Genomic DNA, 13,258 nt, shown 5'->3' with positions numbered 1-13,258 from the left:
GCATGAGGAACTGTGGGCGCCGGCCATTATGGGCGGGGCCGAGTGGGAAACGCAGGCTTTGTTCCCGCGCTATGGTAATTATGGCGGGAACAGGGACGCAGGAAGGAGGGGGCCTCGCACAGTGGGAGCCGAGGATAAGGGGGGAAGCCGAGGTCAGCCAGAGTTTGCTGACTTCTGGGAGCAACATGGGAGGTGCAACTACGCTAGAGGGGGATCTAGCGGAGGGGGGGGGGGTTAACTGGGTTGCTGCTGCTAAGGAGAAGGGGGAGCTGTTATGGGATGGGGTGGTCGAGGCGGGAGGGCACCGTCGGGGGGATATACAGGTACGTGGGAACCGGGTGAGGAGCTGGGTTAAAAAAGGGATGGCTAATCGACAAGGGGGGGGGGTAAAGAGCCCCCCAACCCGGCTGATCACGTGGAACGTGAGAGGGCTGAATGGGCCGATTAAAAGGGCACTGGTACTCGCACACCTAAAGAAATTAAAGGCAGATGTGGTTATGTTGCAGGAGACGCATCTGAAACTGATAGACCAGGTCAGACTACGTAAAGGATGGGTAGGACTGGTGTTTCATTCGGGTTTAGATGCGAAGAATAGTGGGGTGGCTATCTTGGTGGTGAAACGGGTACTGTTTGAGGCAAAGACCATAGTGGCGGACAGTGGGGGTAGATATGTGATGGTGAGTGGCAGATTGCAAGGGGAGGCGGTGGTTCTGGTGAACGTATACGCCCCGAACTGGGATGAGGCGTATGTTGGGACGTATCCCGGACCTGGAGGCGGGAAGGGTGATAATGGGGGGAGACTTCAATACGGTGCTTGATCCAGGGCTGGACCGGTCGAGGTCCAGGACCGGGAGGAGGCCGGCAGCGGCCAGGGTGCTCAAGGACTTCATGGAGCAGGTGGGAGGGGTAGACCCCTGGAGATTTAGTAGGCATAGGAGTAAGGAGTTTTCATTTTTCTCCCATGTTCACAAGGTGTATTCACGGATAGACTTTTTTGTCTTGGGAAGGGCACTGATTCCGAAGGTGACGGGGACGGAATATACGGCCATAGCCATTTCGGACCACGCTCCACATTGGGTAGACCTTGAGGTAGGAGAGGAAAAAGAGCAGCACCCACTCTGGAGAATGGATATGGGCTTAATGGCGGATGAGGGGGTATGTTTACGGGTGAGGGGGTGTATTGAAAGGTACTTGGAGCTTAATGACAATGGGGAGGTTCAGGTGGGAGTGGTCTGGGAGGCGGTGGTCAGAGGGGAACTGATATCCATAAGGGCACATAAAGGGAAGCAAGAGGGTAAAGAAAGGGAGCGATTGTTGAAAGAACTTTTGAGGGTGGACAGGCAATATGCAGAGGCACCGGAGGAGGGACTGTACAGGGAAAAACAAAGGTTACATGTGGAGTTTGACCTGCTGACCACGGGTAAGGCAGAGGCACAGGGTGTGCAACATGAGTATGGAGAGAAGGCGAGTCGGCTACTGGCCCACCAATTGAGGAAGAGGGGAGCAGAGAGGGAGATAGGTGGGGTGAGAGATGAGGAGGGAGAGATGGAACGGGGAGCGGAGAGAGTGAACGGGGTGTTCAAGGCATTCTGTGAGAGGTTATATAAGGCTCAGCCCCCGGAAGGGAAGGAGGGAATGAGGTGATTCCTGGATCAGCTGGAATTCCCGAAGGTGGAGGAGCAGGAGAGGGCGGGACTGGGAGCACAGATTGAGATGGAGGAGGTGGGAAAAGGGATTGGGAGCATGCAAGCGGGGAAGGCCCGGGACCAGATGGATTCCCGGTGGAATTTTATAGGAAATATATGGACCTACTGACCCCGCTTTTGACGAGAACCTTTAATGAGGCCAGGGAAAGGGGGCAGTTGCCCCCGACTATGTCGGAGGCGACGATATCGCTCCTTTTGAAGAAGGATAAAGACCCGCTGCAGTGTGGGTCCTACAGGCCCATTTCCCTTTTAAATGTAGATGCTAAGCTCCTGGCCAAGGTGATGGCGACGAGGATAGAGGACTGTGTCCGGGGGTGGTCCATGAGGATCAAACTGAGTTCATTAAGGGGAGACAGCTGAACACGAACATACGGAGGTTGCTAGGGGTACGGAGGTTGCTAGGGGTAATGATGATGCCCCCACCAGAGGGGGAGGCGGAGATAGTGGTGGCGATGGACGCCGAGAAAGCATTCGACAGAGTGGAGTGGGATTATCTGTGGGAGGTGCTGAGGAGATTTGGTTTTGGAGAAGGGTTTATTGGATGGGTACAGCTGCTGTACAGGGCCCCGGTGGCAAGTGTGATCACGAACAGGCAGAGGTCTGACTACTTCCGTCTTCATAGAGAGACGAGGCAGGGGTGTCCCCTGTCTCCGTTACTGTTTGCATTGGCAATTGAGCACCTGGCCATAGCACTGGGGGGCTCCAGGAAGTGGAGGGGAGTATTCAGGGGAGGAGAAGAACACCGGGTATCTTTATATGCAGATGATTTATTGCTGTATGTTGCAGACCCAGTGGAGGGGATGCCTGAGATAATGCAGACACTCAGGGAGTTTGGGGAATTTTCGGGGTACAAATTGAATATGGGGAAGAGTGAGTTGTTTGTGGTGCATCCGGGGGAGCAGAGCAGGGGAATAGATGATTTACCGCTGAGGAAGGTAATAAGAGATTTCAGGTAATTAGGGATTCAGATAGCCAGGAGTTGGGGAACCTTACATAGGCTTAATTTAACAAGATTGATGGAACAGATGGAGGAGGATTTTAAGAGATGGGACATGGTGCCCCTGTCACTGGTGGGTAGGGTGCAGGCGGTCAAAATGGTAGTCCTCCCGAGATTCCATTTTGTATTTCAGTGCCTTCCGGTGATGGTCACAAAGGCTTTTTTCAAGAAAATTGAGAAAAGTGTCATGAGTTTTGTGTGGGCCACAAGAGTGAGGAGGGGGTTCTTTCAGCGTAGCAGGGATAGGGGGGGGCTGGCACTACCAAGCCTAAGTGAATACTACTGGGCCGCCAATATCTCAATGGTGTGTAAGTGGATGGGAGAAGGGGAGGGAGCGGCGTGGAAGAGATTGGAGATGGCGTCCTGCAAAGGAACCAGCTTACAAGCACTGGTGACGGCGCCGTTGCCATTCTCCCCGAAGAAATCTACCACAAGTCGGTGGTGGCAACGCTAAAAATATGGGGGCAGTGGAGACGACATAGGGGAAGGACGGGATCCTCGGTGCGGTCCCCGATAAGAAATAATCATAGGTTTGTCCCGGGGAGAATAGATGTGGGATTTGGAGCATGGCAGAGAGCTGGGGTTGTGCAACTGAGAGATCTGTTCGTAGACGGGACGTTTGCGAGTCTGGGAGCGCTGACGGAAAAATATGGGTTGCCCCAAGGGAATGCATTTCGGTACATGCAACTGAGGGCTTTTGCGAGGCAACAGGTGAGGGAATTCCAGCAGCTCCCGATGCAGGAGGTGCAGGACAGAGTGATCTCAGGGACATGGGTGGGGGATGGTAGGGTGTCGGATATATACAGGGAAATGAGGGACGAGGGGGAGATCATGGTGGATGAGCTGAAGGGGAAATGGGAAGAAGAGCTGGGGGAAGAGATTGAGGAGGGGCGGTGGGCTGATGCCCTACGGAGGGTAAACTCGTCATCCTCGTGCGCCAGGCTAAGCCTGATACAGTTCAAGGTTTTGCACAGGGCGCATATGACCGGAGCAAGGCTCAGTAAATTTTTCGGGGTAGAGGATAGGTGTGGGAGATGCTCGAGAAGCCCAGCAAACCACACCCACATGTTTTGGTCATGCCCGGCACTGCAGGGGTTCTGGGTGGGGGTGGCAAAGGTGCTTTCGAAGGTGGTGGGGGTCCGGGTCGAGCCAGGCTGGGGGTTGGCTATATTTGGGGTTACAGAAGAGCCGGGAGTGCAGGAGGCGAAAGAGGCTGATGTCTTGGCCTTTGCGTCCCTAGTAGCCCGGCGAAGGATATTGCTTATGTGGAAGGAAGCCTAACCCCCGGGCGTGGAGACCTGGATAAATGACATGGCAGGGTTTATAAAACTGGAAAGGATAAAGTTCGCACGAAGGGGTTCGGCTCAAGGGTTCACCAGGCGGTGGCAACCGTTCATTGACTACCTCGCAGAACGATAAAGGAAATGGGTAGGCAACAGCAGCAACCCAGGGGGCAGGTCCTCAGGGGTGTTTTTGTATAGATATTTGTACTTGGTTATGTATATTGGATTGTTTGATTTTATCTCTGGAGAGTTATTATTTTTGTTATGGCAATTGCCATTTAGTTTATATATTTATTTATTTGTTAAAACGGTCACTGTTATTTATATTGTTTTATTGTTGTAAAAAGGTAAACCTTTGTATTGTTTTGTTTGACCGGAAAAAATTTGAATAAAATATATATTTTTTAAAAAAGCTTAGTGTATGCAAAACATGCAGGTTAAGCATACTCTTTTCCATACAAAACTTTCATTCAGAAACTTAACTGGGGCAGTCATATCAACACAGGCTCACCTTTTACCACTGTATAATACTGAGGGCAAGAGTCTAATGGGATACTCTGCTGAGGTGCAGTTACAACAACACTTGAAGCTCGGCACCAGCCCAAAAAGAACATTTTGAGTGATTGGTTCCTGTGCCAGTGAATTCAGTACTCTCCCTTCACCAGTGGTACACTGTGACTCAGTCCTTCTGTAAAGGATGCTCACCAACATTCTGAGCACCAGCAGTTATGTCACTGACACACAAAGCTGCTTATTATCTTGATTTGAACAAATATCCCTGTTCCTTTATCGTTGCTGGATCACTGCTCGAATTCCCTGCCTCCACCTGATGCCATCACAGATTCAGCCAATTTGATTCACTTTATGTGAAATCAGAAATGGTTGAAGGAACTAGATACTATGCAAGCTATGCACCCTGACAGTCGGCAACAGTACTGGAGACTTGTGCTCTAGAGCTACCCACACCACTAACCTAGCTGTTTCAGTTAATATAGGACACCAGCAATATGGATAATTGCCCAGATATGTCTTGTGCACAAAAAGGACAGTCCAACCTGGCCAAATGCCGCCTCATAAGTCTAGTTTCCATCAGCAAAGTGGTGGAATGTGTTGTTGACAGTGCAATCAATTGGCACTTAGCAAAAACCTGCTGACTGACGCTTTGATTCCACCAGGGCCACCCAGATTCTGACCTCTTTACAGTCTCAGCCCAAACATGGACAAAGGTGCTGAACTCGGGTGTGGTGAGAGTGACTGCCCTCGACAATAAGGCAACATTTGACCACCAAGTATAGCATCAAGAAGCCCAACCAAACCTTAAGTCAGTAGGAATCGGTGGGGAAACTCTCCACTGCTTGAATTCATACCAAGCAGGAAGAAAGGCGATGGTGGTTGTTGGAGGTCAACCATTTCAATCCCGTGGTATTGCTACAGGGGATCCTCAAGAGTTGTGTTTGGGGGCCTAACCATCTGCTGCTGCTCCATTAACTACTCTTTCTGAAAAGACTTGGTAGTTTTATTCACATGTTTAGTTTATCTATGATTTGCAGACCACTAGTAATAGAAAACTATGCACAAAATATACTGAATTAAATTAGAGATCTGGTTACAATTATCAATCCTTGTTCATATTCACAGCCTAACACTGGTGACCTGGATCCTTTGTATGTGGTGGAACTTTTGTTGCATTGCAGTAAAGACAGTGTGAAGCTTGCAGCATCAGGAGCAGCTAAACCAGCAAAACCAGGGGACAAAGGGGAAATGCAGGTTTGTGGATTGCAGTTCATTTCAGTTAAGTTGAAAGTAATATTAATGTAATGCTGCCATTTAATTATTACAGTATAGATCTGGGACAGTCCAGATCTTAAACACTGATCATTCAATATTGGTGGATTCAATATAATAAACTGCAATTGAAGACATACTTCCAGCAACTTTTTGGGTTGAATATGTACTGATATGTGAATTTGTGCTCATGGTGGGATGAAACTGACAGTTGTGCATCAGTGTCAAGTAGTTTGAAGTGCACATCATTGAAAAGGTGGAAGGTTTTCACACCCTGTTTTTATCTTTGGGGTCCAGGTGACCAGACAACTGTTAATTAAAAAATTGCTAGCATATCTAAGTTTTAAAGATATTCTGTCTTCTGTGGTATTGATTCCAGACAGATTTTTTAAAAATCCTCTTGTTTACTTATGTACTACTCTTGAATTATTTATCTCTGAATCCTTTGTCTTGAACTGATTCCTTTCCTGGCATTCATGCACTTTACATGCACATTTAAAAAAAATTGTCTGACATTTTATTATACTTTTCCCATCTCTATCTTTACATGAGTCACATTTTCCCTTTGTCATCTATCTTCCAAGTCCCATGCTATATATGTCTCTCAGACATGTTGCTTTACCCATTCATTCAATGTGTACCTTTTTGGGGGATAATATTTGTGTCCACAAGTAATCCATTGTCTTCAGACTCATTCTTCAGAATTTCCAAACCAGGCTCTTGAGAAATGCAAATTTAACTGTCTTTACAACATGGAATGTGCTTGCTCTTGCCGAAGAGGGAGTTAAGTCCAAAGAATTTAGGTGCAAATCGGCAAGTGCCAAGTATAGGAACCTACAATATACACGTTAGCATAGAAAATCAGTTATGATAAATTAAGCAGTTTTGGGCACTGTTCCCATCTCTTTCACCCCCCCACCCCCACATATATAGCTACATCTAAAGATATGGCTTGATGTTTTTTCCCCCCTGTTTGTTTTTAATCTAATTGCTTATCCTTTTTTACCTCACTGATGCATGTTCAGAGACTTGGGCACCTGAATTGTTCGACATTACTTTATGCATGAAGCAGCAAAAACAATGCACAAATCATTAATTGGCAGACTATGTGAGATTAACACTTTTAAAGAGTATCTCATTCTTTTTTTCCAGTTAAGGACAATCAATTTATCTTGGCCAATTAACCTACCCTGCACATCTTTGGGTTGTGGGGGTGAGACTCAGGCAGACATGGGGAGAATGTGCAAACTCCACAGTGACCTGGGTCCTCGGCGCCGTGAGGCAGCAGTGCTAACCACTGTGCCAATATGCTGCCCGAACACTTTCCAATTTCTGTGCATATTAAATCCATGCTGGATTGTATCAGTACCCCAAGTTTGCATGGTTAAATTGTGACAAAGCAATTGCCCCCTTGCCTTTTTTATCTTGTATCATCCATTCTTGTTTGATTCAGCAGTGAGTTTCTGTGTGCAGAAGTGGAAGTGTAGATGAGGCTGGATATTCATAACTTTTTTCATATGTGTTATATCCTTTGCCTAATTCATCAAATCCCAATAGATTGAGCATATCTTTGTATTCTCTGAACTTGGCTATAATGTAATGTCATAATTTCTTCTTTATTCAACAGGTTGTTCCCATCCTACTTCATTTAATAACAGCCATCAGTAGTGTACGACTATATATTCCAAAAGATCTGAGATCACTGGACAATAGGCAAAGTGTTTTGAAATCAATACAGGTAAATTATTTTATACAGCAGTTTATTTGAGAACCATGGATTCTAGCTCCAGTCCCACTCCCAGCTATCTCAGTTTCTTACTTAAACTGCATTGAACTTTAAATGAGTGCAATGCATGTTTGAGAAAATGGACAGAAGATTTCTTTAAAAATCCATATGAAATGTATTTTCAGACAAAGGGCAGGATTTTCCAGTTCCACCAGATGCTGGGATTGTCCAGTCTTGCCAAATGTCAATGGACTTTTGGATGCCAACTGCACCTGTTGCAGATTCTGCCACGGTGGGTCAGGAAAATCAAAGCCAAAGCTTTATAGTCCTGTATATTATTAACATTTCTGTCTATTTTAGGAAGTACAGAAGAGATTTCCTGATGGTGTACCTTTACTGGATCCAATTGATGATATGGGAATCAAGGATCAGGGACTGAAAAAAGTAATCCAGAAAATAGAGGCTTTTGAGCATAGAATGTATTCACATTCTATGCACAATGACTCAAATTTGGAAACTGTTTACAAGCTTTGCGAGAGGAAAGCCCAGGTAAGGGACCTGCATTGAGTAATATGTTATTTATGAGGAAACAAAATTATTTTAATAATGGCTATAAATGGTCTTTATTGTATCAAATATTTTTTTTTACAAAATAATTTAGAGTACCTAATTAATTTTTTCCAATTAAGGGGAAATTTAGCATGGCCCTACCCTGCACATCTTTGAGTTGTGGGGGCGAAACCCACGCAAACACTGGGAGAATGCAAACTCCACACGGACAGTGACCCAGAGCCAGGATTGAACCTGGGACCTCGGTGCCATGAGGCAGCAGTGCTAACCACTGTGCCATTTTGCCGCCCTTGGGTATCAAATATAAACTTCTGGCATCATAAATGTTGGGTTCTTGTGATAAAGGAACGGCAATAATCATTCACAGAATTTACAGTGCAGAAGGAGGCCATTCGGCCCATCGAGTCTACACCGGCTCTTGGAAGGAGCACCCTACCCAAGGTCAACACCTCCACCCTATCCCCATAACCCAGTAACCCCACCCGACACTAAGGGCAATTTTGGACACTAAGGGCAATTTATCATGGCCAATCCACCTAACCTGCACATCTTTGGACTGTGGGAGGAAACCGGAGCACCCGGAGGAAACCCACGCACACACTGGGAGGATGTGCAGACTCCGCACAGACAGTGACCCAAACCGGAATCGAACCTGGGACCCTGGAGCTGTGAAGCAATTGTGCTATCCACAAATGCTACCGTGCTGTCATGGGTGACTTTAATCTACATATAAACTGGACAAATTGGATTGGCAGTAGTAGCCCGGATGAGGAGTTCTTAGAATGCTTTCGAGAGAGTTTCTGAGAAGACAGATTCCTGGAACCAAAGAGAGGGCAGGTTATATTAGACTTAGTATTATGTAATGTGACAGGATTAATTAATAACCTTGGTGTAAGGACACCCGATAGCAACAACCTCAATATGATTAAAATTTACATCCAGTTTAAAAGGAAGAAACAAAACAGAAAATACTGGAGAATCTCAGCAGGTCTGACACCATCAGTGGAAAGAAAAGGCAGCTAGCGTTTTGAGTCTGGATGACTCTTTGTCTTTGTCATCTCGACGCGAGACATTGGCTCCCATTTCTCTCCACATATGCTGTCAGACCTGCAGTGATTGTCCAGCGTTTTTTGTTTCAGATTCCAGTATCCACAGTATTTAGTTTTTATCTTTGTGTTGAAAGGGAGAAAAGAGGGTCTAAGATTAGTATTTTAAACATAAATAAGGGCAACTATGTGGGCAAGGAAGTTGAGCCAGGTTAGGTGGACAGGGACAACTGTATACTGGATAGATTAATAGAGAAGCAGTAGCAGACATATAAGGGGAAATTTAGAATACGTATATTCCTGCCTTATTTGAGAAAGATGTAGTGGCATTGGAGGCTGTTAAGGGGAAGCTCACTAGATTGATTCTGTGGGTGAGGGGGTTGTCTTATGAAGAGATTGAGCAGTTTAGGCCTATACGCCCTAGAGTTTAGAAGAATGAGGGAAGATCAAATTGAGGTATAAGAAATGATTAAAGGTATGGCTAAAGTCGATGTGGAGCAGATGCTGCCTCTTGTGGGGCATTCTAGAACAAGAGGTCATTGTCTCAGGATAAGGGATAGCAAATTTAAAACCGAGATGAGGAGAAACTACTCCTAAAGGGTCGTGAATCTGGAATTCGCTACCCCAGAGTGCGATGGATGCTGGGACAGTGAGTAAATTTAAGGAGGAGTTAGTCAGATTTTTGATTAGTCGTGGGTTTGAAGGGTTACAGAGAACGGGCAGGACGGTGTTGAGGCCATGATGAACGATGGAGCAGGCTCGAGAGGTTAAGTTGCCTACTGCTGTTCCTAGTTCTTGGGTTCTAAGAAAGAGCTATTCTGTCTAATTCCACCTTCCAGCTCTTGGTCTGTGGCCCTATAGGTAACAGCATCTCAAGCACAAATCTGCTGTTAATTAGGGGATTTGTTGATTAATAAGGGTATCAGGGGTATGGGGAGAAGGTAGGAGGTAGGGATGAGGAACATATCAGCCAAGATTTAATGGTGGAGCAGTCTCAATGGGCCGAATGGCTTAATTCTGCTCCTATATCTTATGGCCCTACGGACCCCATAAGAAACATTTTTGTTCTGTTGATTTAAACTACTGTTGTGTAATAGGTACAGACATTCAAAAACAGGTTTATAGTACTATTAAATTTCTTTTATGTGTATATTCATTAAAAAGTTATCTTCTTTAACAAAGTACTTAGTCGCTTTTTTTATCATTCTTAATGGGAGGAGTGATACTGCTTGTTTTGTTTAATATTAGTGCTGTTCAAGATCTGGATTCTCATTTCTCTCTCACACACACACACAGATTTTGGCCACTGACTCACCACACACATACTCTCGTGTACACACCTTTCACGCAAAATACACACCTCTGTCCATGTCTGTCTCATTCGCTCACGCACCTCACTCATATATACACATACTCTCCCCTCTTGCTCTCTCACATCGATACACATACTCATCTCTCACTCATGTACTCACACACATTCGCCTCTCACACACGCAACACATACGCTCTCTCTCACACACACACACATACAAACTCCTCTCTCAGACAACACCTTCAACTCGCTCTCTCCTACACAAATACACATCTGTTTTTACACATACAAGCCTACTCCCTATCCTCTGTCTCTCACATGCCTGTAGTCTCCGTTCTTCCCCTTGCTCCCCTCCTACTCCTGCCTCAGAACCAGCTATCTCCCTCACTCCATGGCCTGCTGTCTCCCTTGCTCAGTGGCCGCCGCCCCTCTCATCCCGTGGCTGCCGCCCATCCCACCGCATCACCTACCCTTCCTATGACTCCATTGTCTGCTGTACCTCTCTCCATTATCAGATCTGCCTGTTGCTCTGCCATGTTCTCTCCCTGGTTGCACCGTCCGCTGTAGTTCACTCTCCTGGTCTCTCTGCCTGGCTCCCCTGTCCATTCTCTCCCTTCCTCTAGATCTCTGAAAACTTATGCCAGTGAGCCTATCGGCAGCCAATGTATGGAGAAACCAACCTTTGATTGGATGAGCAGCTCTACAGTATTTTTAAAGTGTTATATATCAGCCTGACCTACCGAAGGACCCCTGGATATATCCAACAGAACCTCCCTTTTCCATGGGACACTGTTTGGGAAACCTTGCAGTAGGAATTTTCCATGATTGCCTTACTTAATTGCTGCTCTGCTGCGACCATTAAATAACCAACCTCTGGACCTATCTCGTGTTTGAATACTCTACTCAATATCACCTTATTTTGCCTTGCAATCATCACCAATTTTGTAATTTAATTACTCCTGCCCTGCACCCTGCCACAGACAACTCCTCTTAGTATTTTTTCCTCCTCCAATTTTTTTCCTGGCTTTCCATTTACTTAAAAGTTGTTCCTCTGTAATATTTTCCAGTTTTGATGCCTTTGACATGAAATCTAAACAAGAATGTGTCCTATAAAATGGTGAAAAACTCGATTAAACTTTGAAAGCGTTGACACCCACTTGATAAATAATTGCTTTGAGATTTGCACCATCTAGTCGATCATGCCCCCTATTAAATTTTAATTGAATGTATTCATATGTTTCTATATATAGATTGCTGGAGATATCAAAGCAGCAAAGCGAGAGCTGAAGAAAGCTCGAACAGTTTTGCAGATGGATGAACTGAAATGCCGTAAACGAGTGATCAGGCGATTAGGCTTTGCCACTTCGTCTGATGTCATTGAAATGAAAGGACGAGTCGCTTGTGAAATAAGCAGGTCAGACATTAAGAAAGCTAACAATGCCAATTTATGCTATCAGCATTTTCTGAAAACACTTGAATATTTCACTTGGAATTACATTATTTCTCCCATCCTAATTGATGCCACAATTTCCAATCTCCATTGTAAAAACACTTCATTCCTGGACAAACTTCAAAACTTCAGTTGTAAATATGACGCAATGCAACACACGTGTTTGGTTTTCCTTTCTGATGCACCTGAAAAGAGATTGATGTTACAGTCTTCGTATAAGTGCACAGCGGTTTTGCTTTCTTACACCACTGTGGTTACAGTGGTAAGGCTACCTAGATACACTGATTACTCTACTTCACATTAGTTAATTTTTAAATTCTGATTTACATCACATAATTTAGTATCTATGCAAATCTTAAGCGGTTTTGCTCCAGTGCTAAACTTGTGGTGTAAATGAGATCTTATATTGGCTAGAGCTTCTATTTGAGAGGAAACTCTTTGACATTACAGACCTTATTCTGAAGAAGTTTACATATTGCTTTTGATATTTCTGCGTGCTTATGAGCATACTGTTGCACTCACATTGAAACTATGAGGCAATGGCTGAATAATATGTGAATAAGTGTTCCTGCCTTCAGAGCATTCTTTTTTTTTTAGTTTAAGAGTATCCAATTCACTTTTTCCAATTAAAGGGCAATTTAGCATGGCCAATCCACCTACCCTGCACATCTTTTGGGTTGTGGGGCTGTTGCTAACTTTTCCTTGGTTTTCAATTGCTCCTTTGTGTTGGCTCCTGCTGGCGCCGAGGAGTCTGGCTTTGCTTTGTGTGTCCAAAATGTTACTTATTGTTCCTGGGGATTGCTCATCAGTATGCAGATGGCTGTTACTTTGTTATGCTGATGGCAGCTGGTATTGATCTTGTCTGGCCTTTGCAGAGGTAAATACACAGTAAACCTGCAGCTGCTGGTTTCTGTCTTGTTGGCTGATTTTCCCATCAACCTTTGCTGTTCGCCATTTTAAATCGGGAGTTGGCCAATTTAGGTGGCTACAGGGCGAAACCCACACAAACACGGGGCGAATGTGCAAACTTCACACGGACAGTGACCCAGAGCTGGGATCGAATCTGGGACCTCGGCGTCGTGAGGCAACAGGGCTAACCCACTGCACCATCATGCTGCCTTCAGAGCATTCTTTGACCTTGCTTGATATAGCCACCTCTGAGAGCAATTGAAAGTTCAAACCAACAAATAGTCCCAGGAACTAATTTCTGGAAAGAGCACATTGGTGGTTGTTAAGCCCCATTTTGAGATTTTCTGAGAACGTCTCAAAATTTCGCAAATTTCCTCAAAACATGAGCATCTTAACCAGGCCATTGGCCCCTCACCATAGCAGGATCCCGTTTCTGAATAGCATCCATTTTTTTGTCCTCAATGCAAGATGTTC

The 13,258-nt window shown here is 45.3% G+C and overlaps 1 protein-coding gene across 1 annotated transcript in view; it reads left to right on the top strand.

Annotated features, from left to right (window-relative positions):
* The window catches only part of LOC140409003 (exosome RNA helicase MTR4-like), a 210,817-nt gene that overhangs the window by 136,564 nt on the left and 60,995 nt on the right, over positions 1-13,258 (top strand). The window contains 4 exon segments of the mRNA XM_072497017.1: positions 5,625-5,753; positions 7,399-7,509; positions 7,858-8,046; positions 11,676-11,839. Of these exon segments, the coding sequence (XP_072353118.1) occupies positions 5,625-5,753; positions 7,399-7,509; positions 7,858-8,046; positions 11,676-11,839 (593 nt within the window).

The sequence above is a fragment of the Scyliorhinus torazame genome, chromosome 3 (genome assembly GCF_047496885.1).
Source record: "Scyliorhinus torazame isolate Kashiwa2021f chromosome 3, sScyTor2.1, whole genome shotgun sequence".
NCBI classification, from domain to species: Eukaryota; Metazoa; Chordata; class Chondrichthyes; order Carcharhiniformes; family Scyliorhinidae; genus Scyliorhinus; species Scyliorhinus torazame.
This window is presented reverse-complemented; position numbering and strand designations above follow the sequence as displayed.